The 25,033-nt window shown below is 43.7% G+C and overlaps 2 protein-coding genes across 2 annotated transcripts in view; one reads left to right on the top strand and one right to left on the bottom strand.

Moving 5' to 3' along the window:
- Positions 1-13,320, bottom strand: part of pappa2 (pappalysin 2) — a 46,356-nt gene extending 33,036 nt beyond the window's left edge. Inside the window, exons 1-7 of the mRNA XM_084706686.1 lie at positions 11,138-13,320; positions 8,427-8,887; positions 7,712-8,316; positions 4,807-4,955; positions 2,520-2,813; positions 2,132-2,324; positions 1,691-1,821 (exon numbers count right to left, since the gene is read on the bottom strand). Of these exons, the coding sequence (XP_084562812.1) occupies positions 1,691-1,821; positions 2,132-2,324; positions 2,520-2,813; positions 4,807-4,955; positions 7,712-8,316; positions 8,427-8,887; positions 11,138-12,101 (2,797 nt within the window). The 5' untranslated portion in view covers positions 12,102-13,320. The remainder of the gene's footprint in view (positions 1-1,690; positions 1,822-2,131; positions 2,325-2,519; positions 2,814-4,806; positions 4,956-7,711; positions 8,317-8,426; positions 8,888-11,137) is intronic.
- A 2,717-nt stretch (positions 13,321-16,037) lies between these two features.
- On the top strand, positions 16,038-23,080 carry cop1 (COP1 E3 ubiquitin ligase). The gene is made up of 20 exons (XM_084706685.1): positions 16,038-16,744; positions 17,078-17,137; positions 17,274-17,371; positions 17,555-17,619; positions 17,711-17,830; positions 18,021-18,089; positions 18,183-18,242; positions 18,453-18,532; positions 18,876-18,933; positions 19,087-19,201; positions 19,317-19,452; positions 19,649-19,792; positions 19,958-20,066; positions 20,372-20,453; positions 20,591-20,707; positions 20,834-20,951; positions 21,082-21,206; positions 21,480-21,640; positions 21,812-21,856; positions 22,073-23,080. Exons 1-20 carry the CDS (start codon positions 16,398-16,400, stop codon positions 22,088-22,090), a joined length of 2,127 nt encoding a protein of 708 aa, XP_084562811.1. The 5' UTR covers positions 16,038-16,397; the 3' UTR covers positions 22,091-23,080.
- The last annotated feature ends 1,953 nt before the right edge of the window (positions 23,081-25,033 follow it).

Below are 25,033 nucleotides of genomic sequence, written 5' to 3'. Positions count from 1 at the left end.
TTCTGGTGTTTGTGCCCAGTGTGGGCTCTCCCATGTGTGGATTTTGCAAGGTAAACAAGAGTGCACCGAGTCAAGCCATTAAACTGGGACGAACAAAGAGAAGCCTCCTCTGCGACTCCGAGGCCAGACCAGAATAATGGCTGTATCAGATGGTGCCCAACGGCTCCCTCAGGACTGGCCCCAATACCGCCCAGATCTTTGTGGATCATCCTTCCTGCTTTCAGGAACTTAACCATGTCACGACTACTCGCCTCCCTTCTCTCCCATCCTCTCCCACTCTCCGTTCTCTGCTCAGTGTACGGCGAGCAGGGTTTGGGAATGCGTACTTGGGTTTCGGTCGCTGCAGGAGAACAGGGGGAAGATACGTTTCTATGTACAATTTCACGTAGAGTTATCGTACAAAGAAATTAAGTGCCTTCTTTCTTCCTTCCATTTAGTTTTATTCTCTTTCTGTGTGCTTGATAAATAATGTTTCGGGTCATATTCATATTTTTATTTGCATGATGTGGAGGTTATGATAACTTAATTTAAACATCCGTCAAAATGCAAATGTTCTACTACTTTTCTAGTAGTTTCCAGTGGGATTGTCTCTCAACTATGTCTTGTTTTCCTGTTATAAGCAGGAGTTGTCTGTGACCACCTGGTCCACACATGGACCAGGTAACAAGATTCCCATATCCATCCCCCTTTCATAAATTACAGTACAATTGCAAAACAGCCAACAGACTGGTCGTCTCCCTACAAATGTAGATTCCTGTCTGCGGCCTAATACTGTAATAGTCTTTATCATCATTATAGTACTTCAGCAATAGCGCGTAATCCCTTCTTCTCTCTCCAACTCTGTTTTCAAAGTCAAAATTCTACACAGGATTTCCACATTTTTGGGTAAAACTTCCGCACCATTTTTTTGTTGTTGTTGTATTTGTGTCATGTCTGAAATAACAGAATCTTGATTGAAATAATAAGTAACATCTGTTAGGTGAAGCTTAAAGTTTCAAAGCACTACAGGATACGCATAGTTTTTATGACAGTTCGATGTTGGCCAGCTCTCAACATTACCCAGAGTTGACACACCGCCAAGCACCCTGTTTTTGCCTGGGCCAAAACAAGAGATTTCTTTAGCCTAGCAATTATCATTTAATGATTTTCATTTTTTTCTTCCAGGAGATTTTATCCTTGCACGCACCTTACTCACAGAGAAAAGGGAATCCTCTACATGGAAAATAACATGTCAATATATTTGTTCTGTGTTTGGAAAGGTTTGTTTTATAATGCTGCAATAATGTAATTGTAATTAAGAAGGTAGTAATGTTTACTTCAATGGAATGCATATTTAAGACCTGGAGGACTACATTTGGAATATAAATGCCATGCCATCTCAGCTTGGATAAATGACTCATACCCAGGATAGACCCTCTGCATGGAAGGTGAGCAGGATGGAAGTAAACACAAACCATTGAGAGACTACTGCACCTTTTTCTCTCATGTAAAGAAAATTGAAAAGGACAATTTTGAGTGAGGGACAGAAGGGTCAAATTTGCAGTGGCCTCAACAATGTTACCCTTCTGTTCCTCACTCAAAATTGTCCTTCTCAGCCTTTTTAAAAATGAAAGAAAAAAGTACAGTGCTCTCTCAACTTTCACCAGAGCTGAATAACAACAGACGGAATACACCCCATCTCTATGCTCACCGACGGCCTCATCGGGGGTCCAGTAACCAGAGATGTCACAAACACGGGGGGAGGTGGCCTCAGAGGCATACTGGTGGAACACTCCGTCACCTTCACAGTCACGGCAGGTCCCTCCCTCCATCTGGGGAGAGCTGTCAAAACACGTCGACATCAGGGGACTCTCAGCTACAGAAACTTACTAAACATTTTACATTTTATTAATTTAGCAAAAGCTTTTATCCAATGCGGTTTACAAATTGTAAATTTAGAAAGTGCCACAGAAGATCAAGGATCAGAAGTGCATGGTTCTAACAGTATTTTGATAGTCAGAGTCAAGGAACAGTTTTCAGGAACTTCAGCCTTAAAAAACCTTTCATGATTCCATTATTATTTCATTATTGATAGACATGACATGCAGCATGTACCTTGATAACTAAAGGGTGAAAACAAACAGGTTCCTACCTTGGGTGCAATGGCCCCCTAAGAGGTGGAAGCCAATTAATTGAGACTGAATCTGAACTTTGTCCAATCACCATGGGAGGGAGAGGAATGGGGGTTGGCCTGTGTTCTTTGAGCCAATTCTGATAGACCAGGTCTATGTAGCAATGCATTCGGGCAACTTGGTTTGGAGTAAAATGGTTGGTACAGTTATCATCTAAGGAGATAGAGAAAGAAGAGAACCTTGACAAATATAATGAATTTAGAATGACAAAGCAATGTTTTGTGAGACTGATGAGACTGTTGTCTGATGAGACTCTGATGTCAAGACACTCATCGAGTAATGCCGTGGGCACCAAACTGGGAACCTTCCCCAGAAAACTCTGTTCTCCCTATGTTAGCACTAGCTCACCTGTGTAGCTCATATAGTTCTTGTAGGGCGTGTTCCGGTAGAGAGTTACTCCACAAGTGTCATTGACGACCCCCGGGTCCTGGCATGACTTTGACTTTGGCGTGGGTGCCGTATCCTCACACAGGTCTCCTGTCTCCATGGAGGGCGTGGTCTCCTGGCAGGGGTCATCGCACGACTCGCGCTCACTCACCCCCTTGAAGACATGGTACAGTCCAAAGATGTGTCCCATCTCATGGATCATGGTGTTGTTGTGGCCCACAGTGCCGAAGTAGGCTGGGTTCAGCACCATCCCGCCTGTGGTGAGGAATGAGGTGAGGTGAGGTGAGAGAGAGGATGGAGGGGGATGTTAAGACATGGAGTTTCATAATGGCATGACAGACAGTGTTAAAAGCGCGAAAGTTAACACTCATGTAGGGAAGTGTGAGGTAAAGTAAAACACATGAGAAATATCCAACTGGAAGTTCAGTCATGACCCTTTAGCTGTAGAAACTACTGCGACTTTAATGCACCTTTGCTAGCTGACCAGAGTCTTCAGGCAATGAATGTCTTTGTTGGACATGTATTCCACCTACAGTAGCTTGTTGGCGTTTGGTTTTATAATACCGGCATGTAATAAACAGCCATAACAATGTGACATGCGCAGGATAAGCACTTAAACCTACAGCAGTCAGTAACAATCTAACATGGAAGACACAAGTGCTGTACCATGACTTCCAATACCATAGTTTCCCTCAAATAATTTTCATTATAGTTTAAGTCTGCTTCAAATGTAAAGAGTTTGGATAGATTAATTCTAATTATGGATAACAGTCATTTACTAATGAAGAACATAGTTTAATTTGTGAAGACATCTGTGGGCTACTTAGAGACTGTCTCCTTATAATAGCCCACTTACATAATAGCCTATTAACAATGACAAATGGACTATAGGACCCTGAATAAACAGTAAGGTTTCTAGTCATTTCCTTTTTACCATCAATGCAAAGTCGCTGAGTACTTCCTGTCAGGGTTAGACCACCAAAAGACCAACTCACTTATTTGTACTGTATACATTATGCATGATTTGTCCTGAAACTAAGCATGACATGTCGATAGTGTATTCAAGTGCAGCTAAACTGCAGAACATCTTAAGAATTTTGTCCAAAAACCACCCTGCTGCAAAATAAGGAAATGTCAAATTAGCACCACCTCTGAAATAACACCAGACCTACAGGGTGTGTCTCTAACAATCTCACCACTTGGTTTTACAATATCCGTGAACCTGTAGAAATTAATGATGCAATGATACCTTCCTCCAGCACAGACTTCACTCTGGGAGTGGGAACACAGAGAAACCTATGTAAAAAAAGCAACCTCACACACACAACACTACAAGCCTCCAGCTCATCGAGGCAGGTCTCCGCAGCGATGCAGACGGGCCTTGTTGATGTAGCCCAGACTGAGGAGGAAGAAAGGGACATCTGTGCTGGAATGCACGCTATCCCTGGGGTCCATAATGAATGGGCCAGGAGGTAAAGGCGGAACCAGGGGGAACACACACAAGAAAACCTGATTGAACCGAGAATAATACTTTAAAGTCTTTCTCTCTCCAGCCAAGCACTTTCCCAGTGATTTAAAGCCACCCAGTGGATAGGAGCAGAACCCACAAAAGAATAGAGAATAATTTACATTTTGGTTCACCGCAAACACAGCACACACTCTTCCTTATTGGACGTACAATTCTGTTAGCGGTGCAAGGCTTACTGGTCCAAGTAAATTAGGAAAGACCATTGCGCATCAGGTAAGGTTTGGATTTATGAAAGAGCTGGATGTTCGGAAAAGGAAAACTTTTTTTAATGAGTTCTTGAACACAGTGCGAACAATAAAAATCAACTGGCAAGAGTCTGTGGATGGCAACAGAGGCATTAGGCTGTCTTGTTTGTGTTTGGTTGTTGTTGGGTTGTCTTTACCGTGAAAGGCCTAATGATTAGAAGGCAATCTGCCGGGAAATCTATGCGTGCTGCAAGTGTTTTCTTTTATATCCAAGATTAAGCCTCATTAATCTTGTTACAGCTAATACTGAAAACAAAGAAGGGAGGGCCAGGGAGGAGGGGGAGGGGTGGAAAGAGTATGGGGATAAAGAAAGAGAGACGCGAAGAGAGGAAATAGAGCAGAGGATGGCACGGACAGTACCGGACAGTACAGTACAATACGACAATAAACAAGAATCCACTTCGGCATAGCGGCTACAGCTATTAGGCTACAGCTTTATCCAGATAATAACACAAGATAAGTGGTGTTCTCTCACCCTGGTGACTGAGGGCCTCCTTCGCCCAGGGCCAGGTAGCGGCTCCTGCCAGTTCCTCACGAGCAGAGTTGTTGGCGAAGAACACATTGAGAGTGTCTGCGCTGCCCAGATGCAGTACCTCCTTCAGTTCCTTCACACTCATGTAGGCCCTGGCAACAGGAGACATGCATTAGACTCTACTCTCTGAGAGATGCTCTGGGGACAAAGAAAGACTCTATAGAAAGAAGACATTGCACTGGAATCAGCAGAAGAAACTGATGGAAAGGGTTCTATACTTTTCCTCGATGTTATGTTAGTATTTTAGTATTTCATGTTTAGTCATGGAAAAAATTTACGAGTTTTTAAAGTGAAACTATACGTTTATTTATGTAGGCCACCAACGGTTAAGGAGATTATATTTCCTGATTTAAATTTAGAGAAGGAATCGGAGAAAGACAGCACTCGTTTGAGTGTACATTTTCCCAAACATCCAAAATGTAGTGAATGGAAGGTACAGTTTTGAATTTGTTGGAAAGCATGAAATCACTGCTTCCCTCTCGCTCTGCTACCAACTGTGTGTAAATTGACATCAAACTTCTTTGATGTGTAAAGGTAACCCTGTTTTTGTGCTAGGTATGTCACATGGTATTTTCCTCTTCTGCTTGTGTAGCTGGAAAGCTTGTGCACCTATCATTGTCCCGTACCTTTGAAATGCTCTGCGTCTCATTGCCCTTTTGTAACCTGCCAAAAGGTCTAGCCCATTAGTAGAACCACCTACTGTTTCTTGGATACATTCCATCCTAGAATTGACCAAGTCTACTTGACTGGCTTACTCAGCTTCTGTTGGATAAACAAATGTCGTGCCAATCTGTCAGAGTACTCCAATCCAGCATGAGGTCAAATGAGTTCCATAATACATATTCCTAAAAATATGGAGGCCCAACAATTGATTTAACTTCAGATTTAAATCAGAGACGTTTGTGAGGAATTGTGTATTTTGAAGCGGTAGTGCTTTCTTATAGTGTGTGTGTACTGCCTTGTAAGTACAGGTTTTGTGAATCAGACCAGGGTCAAAACACAATTTGAAATCATTTCTAGTGTGAAATGCTTTATGGGGTATGCTTGCCACACTGGATCCAGTGAGGGCTTGCCAACTACTATTTGACAGAGGTCTGCAGTGAATATAACTGTGGATTATAAAAGTAATAAAATGATTCCTCTGACAGGAGTATCCTGACAACAGACTAAACCTAATCTTCAACTAACTCCCCAATCACACTTTTAAACTGAACTCTGTATCATAGGGAGTCACGTGGCTAAGTGGTTAGGGAAACGGGCTAGTAATCAGAAGGTTGCCAGTTCGATTCCTGGTTGTGCCAAATGACGTTGTGTCCTAGGGCAGGGCACTTAACCCTACTTGCCTCAGGGAAATGTCCCTGTACTTACTGTAAGTCGCTCTGGATAAGAGCGTCTGCTAAATGTAAATGTAAATCCTTAGCCTCTAGCTTCGCAGGCAGAAATCGAGTGGTTGTCTGTGAACCACCCAGTCTCTGAATAGTGCCTAGTAAACCAATTCAAGGTACTTCTAAGTCCAGGATCCACATCATGGCAGAACAATCTCTCAGCATGTACGGTTAAAATGACCTCCTATTTTAATTTCCCCCTCTCTCTTTCTTGTGGTGCCAGAATTTCTCAGACCATTTTTCACGTCTGTCTCTGTGGCTTCTTTAACAACAAATGTGTGTAGTGACAGCAACTGTCTAGGGAGGCCGCTCCTCAGCCCAGCTGCAGGAGTACCTGCACAATAACTCAAGACGGAGGAACACCAAAAACCCAGACCCGCAAAAATCAAAATTGTACGCTTCACAAATGCCATCAAAATGTCATCCCCCCATGAATTCTCCCTGCGACTCTGGGCTTGCAGTCTAGCGGTTGCAATGTTCCAAGCAGCTGGGGTCAGATCCTTCTAGAAGACCTCCACTGCAGATACTCCAGTGAGGACCGTTTTTACAACACTTTCATGTCTCTGTGGATCATTCCTACAGTTGTAGCAGTAGTAGTGAATAGAGGGTCAAATGTTGGAAAAGCTTTGACCTGAACCCCAGAGGACAGATTACGTCATGTCTTGCTATAAGTCAGCAGTTAAGAGTGCATCTACTCTTCTGCTTTATCCACATTTACCTTTATATCCATCTAGGGGCCTGGCTTTTTAGCACTCTTTAAAGTCTGAATACCAGGCCTCCCTCTGCTACAACAACACAGACTGCAGTTCAAATGTATCATTAGTGCCCAATTAGTCTCTCCAGGCCTTCCCCTCACTTATTCACTGTGAGCAAATCATGAACTTGAAAGAGAAAACATGATTTGAGGAATAGAGAGAGAGTGACAGACAGAGAGAGAGAGTGAGAGAGAAAGAAAGAAACAGTTGGTATAATTCAAGTTGATAAAGTTTGCAGCACCAAACTCGAAATAGTGCATGATGAGAGCTCCAAACATTTGGTAAACGTTCTGTTGCCACTGATTTGCATCACATCTGTTAAATGGATTAAACAACAAACGTTTCTGTTTGATGTGTAGCAGGTGAAGGATTGCTACCTACATGTGAACTATTAGGCAAGACAGACATTGTGGCAAGATTTCATGCATTTTGTTTGAAACCCAAATAAGCCGGCCAGTCAAAATGAATCAAAGAAAAAAGACTTCTGGTTTTGTTGTTTAGCCACATTAAGTGTGTACTTTGGCTTCTCCCTGGATTCCCTCCTCACTTTTTTCCAAAACGATTCAAGATTTTCAATTAGTTTATACATGTTTTTCAGCATGCTGCCTCCAAAAGAAAAGTGCCACAGGAAGACACAAGGCCCATACATTCCTAATCAGGACCCACAAAAGACTTAATTCCATCCATCCACTCATCCATAAAACCTACCTATCAGGTGACTCGCCGTCGAAGCAGGTTTTCAGGACATCTGTGACCTCCGGGTCACAGCAATCGCCCTCATCGTAGTGGTCCCGGTTGTTGTTGCACTCCATGTTACAGATCCCGTCCTGCTTCTTCCATTCGTAGCAGGGGCCCAGACCCAGACGCTGGCAGTCCCCTCCGTCGTGGCCCGTCAGCGGATGGTCGCACTCGGGGTCACAGTGGCCATTCCCAATCTTGGAGATTCGGCAGTTGCTCAGGACGAAACGCTGGCGCAGTGAGGAGTTGCGAACGGCGTGGGTGCTGAGTTCCAGGGTGATGTTGTAGGGCCGGAAGGCCTCGACCAGCGCCCGGTGCTGCTGGTGGATCTGGGTCTCAGAGACAGTAGGGTTACTGCCATCATCATTGCAGATGTTGACCACCCTGTAGCGGATGTGCTTCTCTGTGCGCAGCTGCCAATGGGAGTTGTAGCTGAGAATGATGTCTGTGTTGTCGCAGGTGGTCAGTCCACAGGGAGGGGGGAGGAAGGGAGAAACGTGCTCGCGTTGTGGTACCGGGGGGGCCGCAATGGATGGGTAGCCGCTAGCCTTGTAAGGTATCCACTGGTGCTCCACCTGGTCGAGACAAATCAACATCAGTCCAAGTGCATTTCACAGAGAGAAACATAACACGCTACACACAGAAACATGAAGAACAAAAAAATTAAAACATAAAAACATTGTACCTCAGAGAAATCGCCCCATAAAGCCAGGAGCGGCTCCGTCTTATCACCCAGGAAAGGCTTTTTCTGGAGGGACTCGTGACTGCGAGGGTGACCCCATAACACCATGCTCCCCACGTGACCCCGGAAGTTCTGTCCAAGCTCAGAGTGGTCTCCCCCTAAAAGTAGCGTCCGGCAGGCCCTCATGAAGGGGCTGTAGAGATCACCGGACTGCAGGCTGCTTTCTCCAACCTTGGCACCATCTATGTAGAGGCCCATCTTGTGCCCATCGTAGGTAGCCACCAGATGTGTCCAGGTGTTGGGCTCATAACGCCTGTGTCCATAGACAGTGGTGGACTTGGGAGCCCGATCAGTGCGGAGCGTGAAGAAGAACCTGGCATCTTTTTGATCCTTGGGCTCAAAGGTCCGAATACCTACCGCCCATCCTTTCTCACTCAACGAGTGGGAGCAGTTGTCAAAAACCCCTGCCAAACAGTAGATGGAAAAACAACCCCATTGTTAGTTTTCAACCAGAGAAAAACGACACATTAAAAAGCGCATTCTCTTCGATATGTAAACGCAAACCACCAAAAAGAGAGCAAGAGAGGGAGAGGGAGAGGGAGAGGGAGAGGGAGAGGGAGAGGGAGAGGGAGAGGGAGAGGGAGAGGGAGAGGGAGAGGGAGAGAGAAAGAGAGAAAGAGAGAAAGAGAGAGAGAAAGAGAAAGAGAGAGAGAGAGAGAGAGAGAGAGAGAGAGAGAGAGAGAGAGAGAGAGAGAGAGAGAGAGAGAGAGAAAGACAGGGATAAAAAAAAGAGAGAGTTTGAAGGAGGCCCTGATTCCCAGCTGTTTTTCAGGATAAATACTCTTGCATCTGGGCTCCAGATGTTGCATACTGACTGGGACAATGAGGGGTCAGGGAACCCCTTCACCCTCCCTCCACACTACGGTACACACACACACCGCAGTACACACACAAACACAAACACACATGTTTAGGGGGAAATCGGGGGAAAAATTATAGAAAAGGAAAATGGATGACTGTAGCAAAATATCTTAGAGGAGGTAGACCAATTTCATGGGTACGCATTTCATTCTCTGAAAACAGTTTTCAGGAGACAGTATGTTTGCCAAGTATTCATAATAACTACATCCAAACATCAATGGGAAACTCTATTAAAGAGTAAAAAGAGTAAGACGATCAACCTAGTCTTAGACTTACCTAAAACCAATAAAAATACAAAAGGAAAAAATACCAGAAAAAACAGAGGCAGCACATAAATGTTTATAAACAACAAATTAGATAATTATATGAACCTAGAACTAACCATATCAAACTGTCACATCAAGGTTGGTCATGATAAAGTCCTACACTCGGAGCACGCAAATTAGTGACGGTTGAAAGGAGGAGGGATACGAGGAGGACCAGTATAGTGCCACAAACAAGCGAAGCAGGTTCATGCTGGGGGACGCGAGACCTAGCGCATCAGCAAATCGTCATCACGCGTCAAGGTACACCCTCCTAATAGGGCGGGGTATATAGCAGGGTTCCCAGGTCCTGCTTTGCTAGTGCGACACAGACACTCTCGGTCTCCTGCGGCCTCCACCTCCCCGGCCTCCCCCCTTTTGTCTGGTTCTTCTTCTTCTTCTTCCTCAGGGGGAATGCGTCGCTGCTCTCTGCCCGGATGTCGAGACGGTGTCTCAGGAGACGGTGTCTCAGTTGGGTGCGGCAGGGAGCCGCTGCGAGCACAACCATACGCCAAATCAAATATTACAATAATGTATTGTAACGTGTAATAAAGTATCAAGTAACATAACATTACTGAGTCCTCCTGCCTGAACCATGTTTCCCCTCACACAGCCCTGGGTCTGCCGCACACAGGAACCTTAGCATTACAACAGTAATGTAGACCACTATGACTCAAACACAATATTTGTCAGTTTGAAACTGCGTATGTGTCATTCAAAAAATCTAAACATCAAAAGCATCGATCAAAACAGCAATCATTTCAGTTTATTTTTTTACTGTTTTTTTGGTCTGTGACCAGAGTTGAATACTACAAGTATTTGTTGATAAGTAGCCCAGTGACAATACACTCTAGATAATCAATACAAGTCTGAAATAAAGTGAGGCAAACCACAAATGTCTACACTTCTATGGAATATAGTGGAAAACTCATACAAACTAGAAACATCACTAGGGGGGGGGGAGAAAACTAAAAATAACATGTCATAAAGTCTGTAACACACAAATGGTACAGTGTCAAGTTGGATTTTTCACTGAAATACCTGAACTAGCAATCAAGATGCAACCAGCAATCTTGAAACTCTTATGAATGCATCTGAAAAGAATGATTGGAAGGATCCAGACCACTTCAGCGGTCCTATGACAACTAGGCCAAACATGAATGAGTGATCCTTCTCATGGAATACATGACGTTTGTAGGATAGTAGAGACAGCTGGAGACCACTTGTCTTTTACAACATTTGCACCTCATAACGGCTTATTTCCTCATTGCTTTCATCTGCCCTACTGTATATTTCTGGCTTCAACACTGCTGCAATATTTTTTGATCCACAGTGAATAAAATAAACCATGAAACATAACAGAACAAGTTAAAGACGAGTATGGGGAGAGAGATAAAGAAAAGGAGAGACTAAGAGAGATAGTGTGTGTGTGTCGTTTTGAGGGGGTGGCGGAAGGGGGGGGGGGGTGTCACAGTGACTACAGCTACTCACCTGCCATGACGGCTGGGTTAGCTTGTCCTCCTTCAGGCTTCACCCACAGCTCTAGTGTGAACTCGGCCCTGGGCAGCTCCACGTTGGCAGCTGGGTTAACCCTCAGCTGCTCCCTCTGCCCACTGAAGTATAGGGAAGACATCCGGTTAGAGGGCACACGTGGCCCCTCAGATCCCCAGGACGATGCACTGCTGGTGGGGCTGGAGGCTTCCGGGCCTCCGTCCTGCTCCCCGGAGTAGTCTTCTCTCTCAGCCGAGTAGTCGCCGTGCTGCTGCGGGAGCCCCTGGGGGTTGGAGGTGACCAGGCTGTCAGGGTACGCTTCCCATCCGTCCTCGCTGTCATGGTTGGACGTCGTGGGACTGTGGTGGAGGGAGATGTCAGGGAGGCCATCGGTCAGGACTGACTGGGTTTCAGGGAGATGGGGGTGACCCCGCTGTTGTAGCCGTCCAGCCTCTGGGTTGTCAGAGTTTGTGTCTGAGTCCAGAGTGTCAGATTGAATGAGAGCTGTTTCGCTGGGGGCAGGTTGATGTAGACTGACTTGTGCATGCGTGTGAAGTCCCTTAGGTCTGGTTTGCACCTCTTCTGAAATATCCCCTCCTAAGCTCTTGCCATCCAAACTCCAAGCAGAGCCTTTATAGGATTTAGGGTCCGTGTTCTCGTTAGGTCTGCAGCCGCTCGCACCACAAACGGACTCCTCGGCACCAGCGAAGTGGTGGAGGTCCCTCCGCCACAGTGTGTGTGTCCTAGGGTGGGCCACAAGAGGGTATCGTTGCGCCGATAACCAGCGAGATTGCCTTGGGTGTCTGACGCTGGACCTGCACTGTTCACCTAAGTGAGCCAACTCTCTGTCGGCTTTTTGGGCTATTGTGCGTTTGTACCTTCGGATATGATCTGATTGCGCAGAGTCCAGCAGCCATGTGTTGGCAAGAATAAGGACAACAGCCAGTAGTCTGATAAGCAACATTTTGTATATTAAAGGTTCAGGAGGAAATGAATGAGTTCAGTCCGTAAACCCTGTGTCTAAAGATATCAAAATTGGTAGCACTTCCAATACCAAAATTTGAATAAATTGAAACACGTTTGAAAAGACGTAGAGAAACTGTCAACTGTCTTCAGATGCGAGCAGCAGAACACCTGTCAGTGCACTCAGAATGGAAAAATAATTACAGTCACTTAGCATCGAAGTCTTCGGGATATTGCATATTGAGGTTATTCCTGGTATATTTGGTATAGGCAGTGTTTTTGTCTTAGTATTTGCTCCAAAGAAGGGCACCAATGTTTATTCACGCGACCCTCTTAGCGCGCATCACTTTAGCTCCTCATAAAAACCAGTCTTCACAGTTTACGCCAATTTGGGTAAATGACGGCCATACTAACCAGCCACCATCTTCCTCCTGTAAGAATATAGGCTAAAGGGTCAATCTGATTTTAGTTTAGAAAGGTTTGAGTATAATCTCTATCTGTCCCCTAGAAGATGCATTTGTTACAAAAGACACATGAATACAAATATATTTATCCTTCTGATCTTGTTTAAAGATGTCAAGATGGTTTCAATAAATTAATTTATGCCGCGCAAATGGGAGGTTGTATTAGTTATATTATGTGCGTTATTGCTCCTGGTGCGCGCTCTTGTTCACCTATAGTTCAACTAAGGCTGAACATTTAAAAACTTTTGTGTGAAAAGTTATTACCAATTATAAAGCTTTCTGCACTTAAGTTCCTTATGGAAGACTCCGAGGACCACAGACCAGGTGCAACCATAAGAAGGCAAGCCCATGCAGTCATTAGAGAAGTCGACACAACGGCGGGAAATTCATTTTATTTTGATTTCGCTATCCATAAAGTTTTCAATTGTCTGGTCCTATGGTTTAGGCTACCAGACAATATTTACAAATTCGTTTTAGTGTTTGCGTCCAAGAAGGTATCGAGGATGTGTACAAATCAGTCCAAAGCAAAGTGCACGCTGGTGCAAGAATAAAGTCCCAAAGAAAATAGTTTGATCAATTCACCTTGAAATGTGCGTAAAGTCCTCTTGTGTCCACATGCATTTCATTTCAAGTAATGGATATATTTTTGCGCCATTCAGTCCACCAGTTTCGCCCAGCCAATCCAGGAGATCAAACCAACGCGCTGAAACGTTTTATCTGTTACCCGGAGCTTGACATCACAGACCCTGCCCCTACACTCTATTAGAGAGGAAACCTCTCCAGCATGCACCGTTGACGCACTGTGTCGAGTTGTTTACTGTCCGTCCCCCTCTACTGCTATTATCTGGCACTTTGTTGAATGGTGCTATATCGTTGGGTTCCTCTCTTTTAACATTGGCACACCATTCAAGAACTAAGATTCACAACACATCTGTGTCACACATTTAAAAAAAGGGGGGTTGCAAATTTCGACATTTGGAATTTGAAAAAGAACGATGACAACCACATCGGTGACTGAGCGTTATCGATGCGAATGTGCCATGCTAGTCATACTTTAAGAAAGGGAACCATCTTTCTGCAACATCATTTTAAACAGTATGCACCTGCTCCCCAAAATCCACTCATTGGCTAAATGCAATATGGGTCTCCTTTCTACTATATATTAGAAGTCACAAACACCAGCCATACATTTCAATTACATTTATTCCTAACCATGGAGCAAGTCAAAGAGCAGATAACAAACACAAAATTGCATTTTGGAGAACAACAAAAGATGTAGCCTACTGCTATATTTATTGCTACTACATTATACAAGTCTAAATGAGTTTGCAAATGAGCAGAATTTGACCAAGCCTGTCTCCCAATAAGATATCTGTTGGTAGGATTGATCAAACACTATTGCAGCTGGTGTTACACCTCCAAATACACCCATTTTCTTGCCCCCCCTCTTTTTGTCAGGCTCAATTTGCAAACAGGCCAACTTGAAGCAACTGGCAGTTAGGGCGAGGGCCCCTAAAGGGGTAAAAAAAAAGGTTCCTAACAGTGGGAGGCAAGAATTCCGCAACCAGCCTGAGGATCTGCCTGCAAAACATTCAGCTTTTTTATCAAAGTGCTTTGAGATCCAGCTGCAACTTTGTAAAAAAAAAAAAAAAAAAAAAAAGTGAATGGCCACTCCTGAGCCTCACCCCCCACAGCAAAGGACCTCTAAGAGATTATCCTTCATTTGAGCTCGACCCCAACCCCAGCCCTATCCCAACCACAATCTCAGGAACCAAAAACAGAATAGGGAAAATCTAAGCTGATATAATGGACAGATGAAGGGAGTGGAAAAGGGAAAAACACATCACAAGAAACAGCAATAGTTTAAACATTTCAATGGGGTACCACTCTCTTTGGCTATTTGGGGCATGTGTGTTATTGGCAATAAACTAAATCAAATTACTTAAACTTTAATCAGTGTAAAACTTGATTAGAAGTTCCAAATGAACTGTGACATGAGCAGCAGGTGTATTTTGCTGGATAAATTGTTAGTTGTGATTGAGGGATTTGGACTTCCTTACTAAATCCCTAGAAAAAGTCAAAACGATTGGATGTCTGTTGTTAGTGTGATCATTTGAGGTTTAATAATGTAATTAAAAGGTGGACAAAAACACCCTTTATGACCTTGTGATAATCATATCTGTTTTTCTAAACAGCCAGGAGGGAAATATGGAAAGTGCTTGACACAGTGGTCTTTGAAACCACTAGCAAACTAGTTTATTCTTCAAGATATCCAGTAATTTTCCTTGCCTGACAGTTTCCATCTTAATTGAAATACATAGGCAATGACCCACAGACTTCCTCCACAAGTGCAAACATTGGAAAGTTACATCTGAACGCTGTGACCATACATGAAACTCAGATCCTCATCATCCTTAGAAATCTGCTGCCCCAGTGACAGTGGACATGGAAAACACACAGAGAACTCAATGTGACGTGTGAATACACACTGCAGCCTAAATAAAGCGTATAGTGTATGTCGTTAAACAGCTAAAGGTTTTTGAAAAAATCCTCTCTACAGGGCCAATGGGTTATCTCAATAAAAATGTAAACAAAGTAACAAAATATTATTGTCAATTGTCTTATGTCTTCTTTCAAAAACCAACATTTAACTGAGTATCTTTACAGCACCCCTCTTACTTGTATACTTAACATAAATTAGATCAAAAAGCATAATGCTACTGTTGGACCGTCTGCTTTTAAATCACGCGAGGGTTTGAACATTCTATGAAAAGATTGAGGGAGGAGGCCTCCGTAATGGCCAGACTGGTCTACCAGGCTATAGTATCCTGCAAAATAGAAAACCAAGAGGGAAAGACCCATAGGGAAAGACCACCAGTTTGGCAAACTTTTACAAAAGTCTACCATATGTACTGAAACATGCTGCCCTCTTGTGGTTGTCAATAGACAATTAAATTAGTGTAAAATTCTGAAGCCTGCAAATCGGATGGCAGAAATCGTAAAACGATTGCGACTTGCCAGTATTGTAGTTGTTTTACTAGGTAATTTTGTTACAGAAAAACATCTCCTCATCACGTGTGACGCAGGTGCAAATGCAAGATCAGCCCAGTTTAATGGTGTCAAATTGTTGTTTGAATTGAGATGGAACCATCTGATAGTGATAAACTCTTAGTGTAGTAAGTAGAGCATGGTTTACCTACATCTTCATGTAAAATATTCTGAATTTGAAATCATTTCAATGTTATTTTACACCCATGACACAATTCTACCCACAGGTCTAAAACCATTACTAAAAAACTTGCGTAAAACACATGGTGACCTTGGACCTGTTCACAGACTTACTATAGTACCACTGCCTTTCTACATTCTTTTCCCATGAGTGCAGTGAGTAAAATATGTGAAAACAGAGTAAGGGGGTTCGTGGAATGCTCTATAGGGGGATAGCGCGATACAAATCTGGCAACCCACGAGAGTTTAGAGATTGGTTCTGCAAATCCTCAAACGTAGCAAGATAGACGTTAATTTTGTGTGAAGCATTTGACTATTTTGTTCCGATAGGCATGACAAGTTTTCTCATAACGCTCCAACAGGTTACTCGCAAGGGCTTGCAAAAAAAGCAATTGTAACTGCTAAATGGATTTGTAAATAATTGCTTTATGCCTTAAAAAGCGAGCTTGCTAAACTAGCTAGCTTAGTCTAGCTAGCTAGTTAGCTATTTGCTAGGCTAGCTCAGTACGGATGCAGTGAACTAAAGAGTAGTCCTAGGTAGCTAGCTAGCTCACCGGCTAACGTTAGCTAGCGGCCTTAGAAGAGTTTAGCATCGGTCTTCAATTATGTCCAGCAACCGGCAACAGCAAAGTAGCGGTGGGGTAGGCTCTGTACCCAGCACAAGTAGCAGCAGTACTGGAGACTCTGCCAGCGTCAATGGTGGGAACGGCGCAGCAGGCAGTACAAATGGTAACAATTCTGGAAATGTTGTGCCCACACGTACGACAGCAACAGCTGGTGAGGGATTGCCCGTTCCTGCCCTGGCTGTTCAGTCTTCAAGAGGAGGCTTAGCTTCGTTGAGCCGACCCAGTCCATCCTCGTCCAGTGGAAGCAGAAAACGTTCTCTCTACTCAGCACCTTTGTACAACGGTCTTTTAAATTCATACGAGGATAAAAGCAACGATTTTGTGTGGTGAGTCCTTGTAGTATAAGCTATCGACGTTAGACAGTGTGTAATTGAACATTTGTCTAACATTAGCTAGCTGGCTGGATCTAGCTAGCTATGTACTATTTTAAAGCTTGTTCGTCACTAACCAGCTAGTAGCTTCAATAGTAAAAAGCAAACCAGAAAGTTAGCCTGCTACATCTACAGTAGCAATTTAGTTTCAACCAAGTAGCAAACATTCGTTTTAACATGTCAAGTGTTTATAGGTAACGTTTCCTTTTCTTTATCACTAGTCACCAAATGTTGTGGGGTTAGTCTATAGAGGCCATATATTAAACTTGACGTGCTTTGTTTTCGCAGCCCAATTTGCTTTGAAATGATTGAGGAGGCACACATGACAAAATGTGGACACAGTTTCTGGTAAGCTACGTCTTGGCAGCAAAAATTGGAATCCTTAGCTCACATTAGACCAGCCAATGGCACGTTTGATTGGAACACACCTGCCCCACATCTACCCATGTTTGTTGTCACATTTCTCAAACTTGTTTTGCCTCAGCTACAAGTGCATCCGCCAGAGTTTGGAGGACAGCAACAGATGTCCGAAATGTAACTACGTAATAGACAACATCGACCAGCTGTATCCAAACTTTCTTGGTAGGTCTGACACAGTACACAGGCAATGCGGTCATGAGAGGCTGTGCAGATGACTATTCCTAAAGTCTGATTGTACGCTGTGAAGTAGAGGTTGTGATAGTCTTCTTAATTAGGTAGTCTTGCAAGTGCTTTGCATCTTTGTTCTGCAATTGTGTCAATTCTTGTTTTGATGCTTTCTTGCAGTCAATGAGCTTATCCTTAAGCAAAAACAGAGGTCAGATGAGAAGAGGTTAAAGATAGACCATCCTGTAAGTGACACAGTGTAAACATTAGAAAACACACAGTCAAAAGTGTAGCTGCAAGGTTTCAATTGGGTGTTTTTCTTTCTTTTTTCTGAAGAATGGAACCAGATGGCAGGTGTTCCAGGACGTTCTAGGCCCGGAACAAGATAACCTGGATCTCGCCAACGTCAACCTGATGTTGGAGCTACTGGTCCAGAAAAAGAAACAGTTGGAAGCGGTATGGATTATTTCGAGACTGTTAAAGTGTGACATATCACCTATGCTTCTTAGAATGCTGGTGTTGTGTGTATGTCACCCACCTGTTTTACGTGCCTTAGCCTGGTGATTATCTCATTATATGTTGTTTTACTTTACAAAAAAAAAAATCTTATCTGGTTGACATGGTATGGCGTTTGTTATTCATGTAGGAATCCCAAGCAGCACAGCGACAGATCTTGATGGAGTTTCTGAAAGAAGCCAGGAGGAATAAACGAGAGGTTCATTTGAGTTTTTCCCTATATTTCCTAGTTCTGATGTAGGCCCCGATGTAATGACGTAATGTTCAATCATATTGTGTTCTGTGATCTTAGCAACTGGAGCAGTTGCAGAAGGAACTGAACTTTCTGGAGGAGGATATCAAACGTGTGGAGGTAAAAATGAAACCTTTAGAATTGTTTCTTTATCTGGAAATCCAATATATCGTTTGTGCAATACAGCCTGCTTGTCTCACTGATGGTGTAGCCAAATCAGATGTTCACCCCCAGCAAAATAATGGTTTTCATTTAGAAACATTATTCATGTTTGTCCACCTGAATTCATTTCAGAGCTGACCTCAGGCTTGTGTCTCGTGTGTTTTCTAGGAAATGAGTGGGCTGTACTCCCCAGTGTCGGACCTGGACAGCACTGTGCCTAATGTGGAGGCTCCGCCCCCTGCTCCCAGGTACAATCATCAGGCTTACATTCATGTGCTGCTCTTAAAGCATTTAGAGGCATATTGAACACATGTATAAAAATAAAATACAACTATATATACATACATACACACACACACACACACACACACACACACACCGGTGTGTATATATCATAATATTCCTGTAAGTCAGATCATCTATGTTGACTTCAATCCATGTAAAACTCTTTTAAGCAGAAACAAATAGTATTAAAAACATCTGAATCTAGATATCTGTAAAGAGTGTATATGAATCTCCCTCATATTAAAGCAAATGATATCATCCAATGGTTTACCTGTATCAACCTATCCCTGCCTCTTTGTTTTGCAGTAGTATTATTGATTCCACAGAATACAACCAACCTCCAGGGTTTGGAGGTGCGGTTCAGGTACATTCCTTCTCTAAATGGTCTCAGTTCATTTGTTGGTGAATGTTTTTACATGCTTTCCCTTTCGTGACGTTAAAGATACTTGACTAACCCTAACCCTTTTTCATAGTAACCGAATATCCAATAAATATGCTGAGTGTTTGTGCCACCCAGGGTAAGAGGCAGACATGGTACAACAGCACTCTGGCGTCCCGGAGGAAAAGGCTGACAGCACACTTTGAAGACCTTGAGCAGTGCTACTTCTCTAACAGGATGACACGCATCACGGGTACAACCGCACTCTCCCTGTGGATTTATTAAGACAATACTGGAAAAGATGGCACACTATAGCAAAGGTGTATCTGAATAGTTTGCCATTGATTTGATTTTTTTTTCTTCCGCAGATGAAGGCAGGAATCTGAATCAGCTGGATGATTTTATGGAGTGTCTGTCCAAGTTCACCCGCTACAATTCCGTACGGCCACTGGCCACTCTGTCCTATGCCAGTGACCTCTACAATGGTTCCAGTATTGTCTCTAGGTATTCAATTCGTTTGACTTATCATCCACATTGTTAATACCTACTTTGACCAGCAGAGGGTAGTCTTCTCATATCATCACTGGCTGGTTCTGTTCTGCTGTATGTAGTCTCTCTTGCTCCCTTGTCAAGAGTCATGAAAGAGTTCCTATCAAAGCAACTCAATGGAAACTCTCTGTGTTCCCCCTTCTCTTTGCAGCATTGAGTTTGACCGAGACTGTGATTACTTTGCCATCGCGGGTGTCACCAAAAAGATCAAAGTATTTGAGTATGGCACAGTGATCCAGGATGCTGTGGACATTCACTATCCCGTCAACGAGATGACCTGCAACTCCAAGATCAGGTCATTTCTATTTTTGACTCGTCTTCTGTGGCTTGCATAGTGTCTGGTATAGCTTCCTCATTGTGAACACAAACACTCACTCGCTATGTATATCAGTTTGTCTGAACTGAGACCTGCCATGCCTGTGTCTTGTGGCCCTAACTGACCTTCCCCTCCTGTGTGTAGCTGTATCAGCTGGAGTAGCTACCATAAGAACCTGCTGGCCAGCAGTGACTATGAGGGCACAGTCATCCTGTGGGACGGCTTTACTGGACAGAGGTCCAAAGTCTACCAGGTAAGATACTGTGGGTAAAAAGGACTAAATGTAAACTCCTCACTGGCCTTAAATATTTCAATTATTTTACTCATAGATGTATCTGTGCTTGGTTGATCTTGCCTGGCCTTATGGAACCACTTGGATCATTGTGATGACTCGAATCCCCACCTGGTATTTGACACTGGGGAGACTCAAGCATAGTTGTTGAGTTGATTAAAAATATTCCTTGTGCTATAGTGCAATCAAGCCCAGTCGCTGGCCTGCACCCAAAATGTTCGAGTGAATGTGACTGGAATTGAACGTGTGTGATATTCTGTCCTCAGGAGCATGAGAAAAGATGTTGGAGTGTCGACTTCAACTTGATGGACCCCAAACTCTTAGCCTCTGGCTCAGATGACGCTAAAGGTAACAATTAAAGAAGAGGTGTTTTAAAGTACATCAACAAATAATTTGTCCAGCTGGTTGAAAAAGAACGACGTCGCCACGAGCTGGAACTGTGTCCAATCTGGATTTGGACCTCAGTTGTGCCGCTTGATTTTCAGTGAAGCTGTGGTCTACCAACCTCGACAACTCCGTCGCCAGCATCGAGGCCAAAGCCAACGTCTGCTGTGTGAAGTTCAGCCCCACGTCCCGGTACCACCTGGCCTTCGGATGCGCCGGTATGTCCTCCGTCGAGCTGCCTCCTCCTCCCTGACAGACGGCGCACGTGTCGGGGCCCTTTGTCCTCGCTTCAGAGTGCAGGGCCCACGGCAAGAGATTCATGTATTGCCGGTGTTCCTCCACAGACCACTGCGTCCACTACTACGATCTCCGCAACACCAAGCAGCCCATCATGGTGTTCAAAGGCCACAGGAAGGCCGTGTCCTACGCCAAGTTTGTCAACGGCGAGGAGATAGTCTCTGCGTAAGTTACCGTGGTTACACGGGCGTAACGCCTCAGTTTTATAACGACGTCTCACGCGATGCGGTACACATTGCTATGCCGTCGCCCTGCGGAGAAGGGACCCCAGTGTGACTGTGTCTGTGATCCCCAGCTCCACAGACAGCCAGCTGAAGCTGTGGAACGTCAACAAGCCGCACTGCCTTCGCTCCTTCAAGGGACACATCAACGAGAAGAACTTTGTGGGCCTGGCCTCCAACGGAGACTACGTAGCCTGTGGTGAGTGTGAGGAGCTCGCCTGGAGTCCTCTCAGACTCAAATCTGTGTGTCTGTCTGTGTGTGTGTGTGTCTGCTTACCTGTCTGTTTGTCCATCCTTCTGTTTCAACCGCTGAACACGCTTGTTGCCTCAGCTGATGATATCCTGTCTGTCTCTGTCTGTCTGTCTGTGTGTGTGTGTGTCTGCTTACCTGTCTGTTTGTCCATCCTTCTGTTTCAACCGCTGAACACGCTTGTTGCCTCAGCTGATGATATCCTGTCTGTCTCTCCCGCAGGCAGTGAGAACAACTCTCTTTACCTGTACTATAAGGGCCTATCCAAGACCCTGCTGACGTTCAAGTTTGACACTGTTAAGAGCGTTCTGGACAAGGACAAGAAGGAGGACGACACCAACGAGTTTGTCAGTGCTGTGTGCTGGAGGGCTCTGCCTGATGGGGTGAGGCTCCCAGCAGGCCAAGCTGCCTTCTGGCCCCCGCAGCGGGTTTAGCCTTCTCCTGGGTAGAGCAGGAGAGGGCTTGCAGCTATGTTTTGTATTTTCCTTAGGATAAATATGATCTGATTTCTGTGTGTGTGTTTCTCATGTTTTCTTGACCATCTTATCCTTCAGGAGTCGAACGTACTGATTGCTGCGAACAGCCAAGGAACAATCAAGGTTTGTGTGGTTTTCTTATGTCGTGTTTTTTTCTCAGTAAGTGTGTGTTCTGCTTCAGGTAGGATGTGTGTGGGGTTGGTTCTGTGGGTTTAGTGTATGTGTGAGTCCATTTGCATTCATGTGTGTACTTTTGAAAGTTTGCAACAGCCTTCAGCCTCGGAAAAAAGAATGGGGGCTGTATTCCTCTCTGATCAAGTGCCTTTTATGCCCATTTAGGTGCTTGAGCTCGTTTGATGTTCCAGCCGAAATCTTCTTCAAAGCCCGGTAGACATTTTGAGAAGCTCCTTTTTGGGATTCATGGAGAATCCATTTCTAGGTGCTTCAAGGCTGGGCTTTGAGTAGAGCCATGGTCAGGACCTGAGGACCTGGTGGAGCTCATATATCCAGCCCAACTCTGAACTCCTTTGATTTTAGGGGCGATATTCTTTGGGAAAAGACTGAATATCAGACGACGCTAGGACTGTGGGTGATGTACGTGTGTATCAGAGCAAGACTTGAGTAAGAATACCCTTTCTGCACAAACTAGTGGAGGAGTTTGTCTTTTGAAAGCCGCTTTTTTTGAATAAAGACACAGTATATTAGAACATCTCTCAATGTTTTCGATGAGGTTACGTAAACCATGTCTTGTTCTTTTTAAATAAAAGTGCTACACACTGTCAGAGGTACATTCAGAGAGAAGCTACCTTGCATTTTTATGAACAGGCCAAAGCACAATACATACAAATCGAATGCAAAACAACTTTGTATGAATGCTGTTTGAGCCCGTCATGTGTATCTGTCGTCTTATTACTGATGGTGTTTGTTTTTGGCCACTCTCTCCTTCGTTCTGGGTGTTTGAGGACTGGCAACCACTTTTTAACAGTTCTAACTTTTAATCCACTAATCAGATTTGCGACCGTATGGTTAAACATCAAGAATCTAATAAAGATTTATTAGAGGAACTTTCTGGAAGCTACGTTAGATTGAGATATGATGCCCCTCAATTGGTAATATTTCCCAACCCCTGCTCCATCTCTGTTCTGTAAAGTCACATAATTTCTACTTGACAGTATGAATCATGTCTCCAAAATAGGCCTTTTTAGAAGGTCAAGTTGCATGTTTGCAACACTTAAACACAGTAAATACAGTGGATTTGCCAGACAGTTGAGACATACCTATTTTATGATACATGACCAAGAGAGATGTTTTGTATTTGTATACCTGAATAAATTATTTGCAAATAAATCATTTTTTGACTTTTATCGAGTTGCCTGACACAATATTTGTCAGGCAATTATTATAAATGTTTTTGTATCTGCTCCAGATTCACTGGCATTCAAGGCTTACCACTAAGAAGTGTCCATGTTATACACATAGTGAACACTTGGTGTCCTCTGTGTGTCTTTAAAAAAACACATTCTTTCCTCTGCCAGGGATATAATTATCCTGGTCCAGAGCTTAGAAACCTAGCTACAGATTATTATGCTTGGCTAGGTTTTCTGCTGGTATTATGGCTTGCAACCTGTATGCCACCAGTCCATTATTGTCATTAGTTTGTGCTCAGGCTGTAAACCCAATGTGCCTTCAGTAATAGCTTGCCCCTACCAGACACTTTCCCTCTGACACCATGGTTACAGCCTCAGACCTGGTTTCTGAAGTAGTTCCATAAGACACACTTTGGTGAGGACCTGGTTTCTGAAGTAGTTATACAAGAGACAACATTTTTTGTTGTCTACCAGGTTTTACGAGCAGCTTCCAAAGACAAACACACAAAACATCTGGTGTCAACTATGTCTGGTGTAGCTCTACATTTGGAGCCTTTGTTAAAGCACCTTTGGCCATTTTTAAACCATTTTCTCAATACAGCACCACCAACTGCATCTTCAGAACCAAGGCAGTTCTACTCCCTACTTTTTTTTCAAGTGCTTCAGTTAAATCTTAGCCTCAATGCTTTAACCATAACGTGACCAGTTGTTAGATATAAAATAGTAATTCATATCACACAATGAGATTGTTTGGTCTCTGCGTCTTTTGTGAGGTCACTGCAAATAAAGCGTTCCATTGTCTGGGCATGGATTTACACCCTGTACACAGCAAAGGAAAGAGGTTGCTATGTTGAAGTTGTGAATGTTGTGTTCGTGTTTTATCATTTGTGCCAAGTCTTCCTTCATGGATGGAATGAAGCCTGAGATGAAGCCCAAGTTCCCAACTACAAGATGACAACTGGCTGGGAAAATGATGGTATTAGGGTCTGACATGGAAACAACCCTTCTGGGTTGCCGTAGGTTCGATTGTTCAGATGCGTTGTGTTCGTTGGTGTTATCTGTGTGAAGGCTGGCGATGTGAATCACTCCGCAATTTGGATTTATGTTTTTGTCTTTTGTAATTTCTTGCTGAGCGCAACTGCCTTCAGCTTAAATAAACAAACATTTCAATCAGTCTCACTGTCAGTGTATGTGTGTGCTAATCACATTATTCATTTGGCAATTACCATTCAGCAAAAGACGCATTTCCACAGCCATTTATGAAACCATATTATATATATATATATATATAAATATATATATTAATGTGCCAAACACATTTCTCGACCAAGACAAAGAAGCAGTCATCAGCACAGTTATTAGACGGTAAACTTTCAGACTCATTCCAAGGAGTTTAATTGGCTCCATGCTCATTTTTCTTTACCTACCTTGAGGACAATGGACAGGAAGGCACCTCAATCAGCCCACATTCAATCAGTCTGTCATTCTGTCCCCACTGTCATTTTCACCCCAATCTCCCAGCCCTTTCTCTCCCTTGAAGAACCAGAGGTGCTTTTACAATAATTTCCTACGGTGGCCCTTCTCATTGTGTCACACTGACTCACACACAGACCTAGCCTTAACGGAAAATACTGTCATTGTCCTCTCTGAAAACCCTTTGTGTTCTGCTCCTGGATGCAGAAATGACTACCACCTTCTCTCTCTGCAGTCTCCTCCAGATTGCCCTCACACACTACCTGCCTATTAGTGTGAACCCAGTCCCCTTGTATAGACGTTCGACAGGCCAATCAAAACAGCTGCTGCTGTGCTTCCTGTCAAGGGCATGTATTTTCAATTTGCCCTCAGAGATGGGATGCTTCTACAAGGGTTACAATGTGTTTGTGTTGTGTCTTGAGGTTAAGACCCAATGCTCTTGTTTGGTGAAGTTGAACAA

Source organism: Hypomesus nipponensis, chromosome 10 (genome assembly GCF_054491055.1).
Source record: "Hypomesus nipponensis isolate SF chromosome 10, ASM5449105v1, whole genome shotgun sequence".
NCBI lineage: Eukaryota > Metazoa > Chordata > Actinopteri > Osmeriformes > Osmeridae > Hypomesus > Hypomesus nipponensis.
This window is presented reverse-complemented; position numbering and strand designations above follow the sequence as displayed.

Bases quoted from the DNA above. Each gene is read 5' to 3' on its own strand.
- cop1 (XM_084706685.1), top strand. From the start codon at position 16,398: ATGTCCAGCAACCGGCAACAGCAAAGTAGCGGTGGGGTAGGCTCTGTA. The intron at 17,831-18,020 runs GTATGGATTATT...TTATTCATGTAG, and splicing joins AAAAGAAACAGTTGGAAGCG to GAATCCCAAGCAGCACAGCG. The intron at 20,454-20,590 runs GTAACAATTAAA...CTTGATTTTCAG, and splicing joins TGGCTCAGATGACGCTAAAG to TGAAGCTGTGGTCTACCAAC.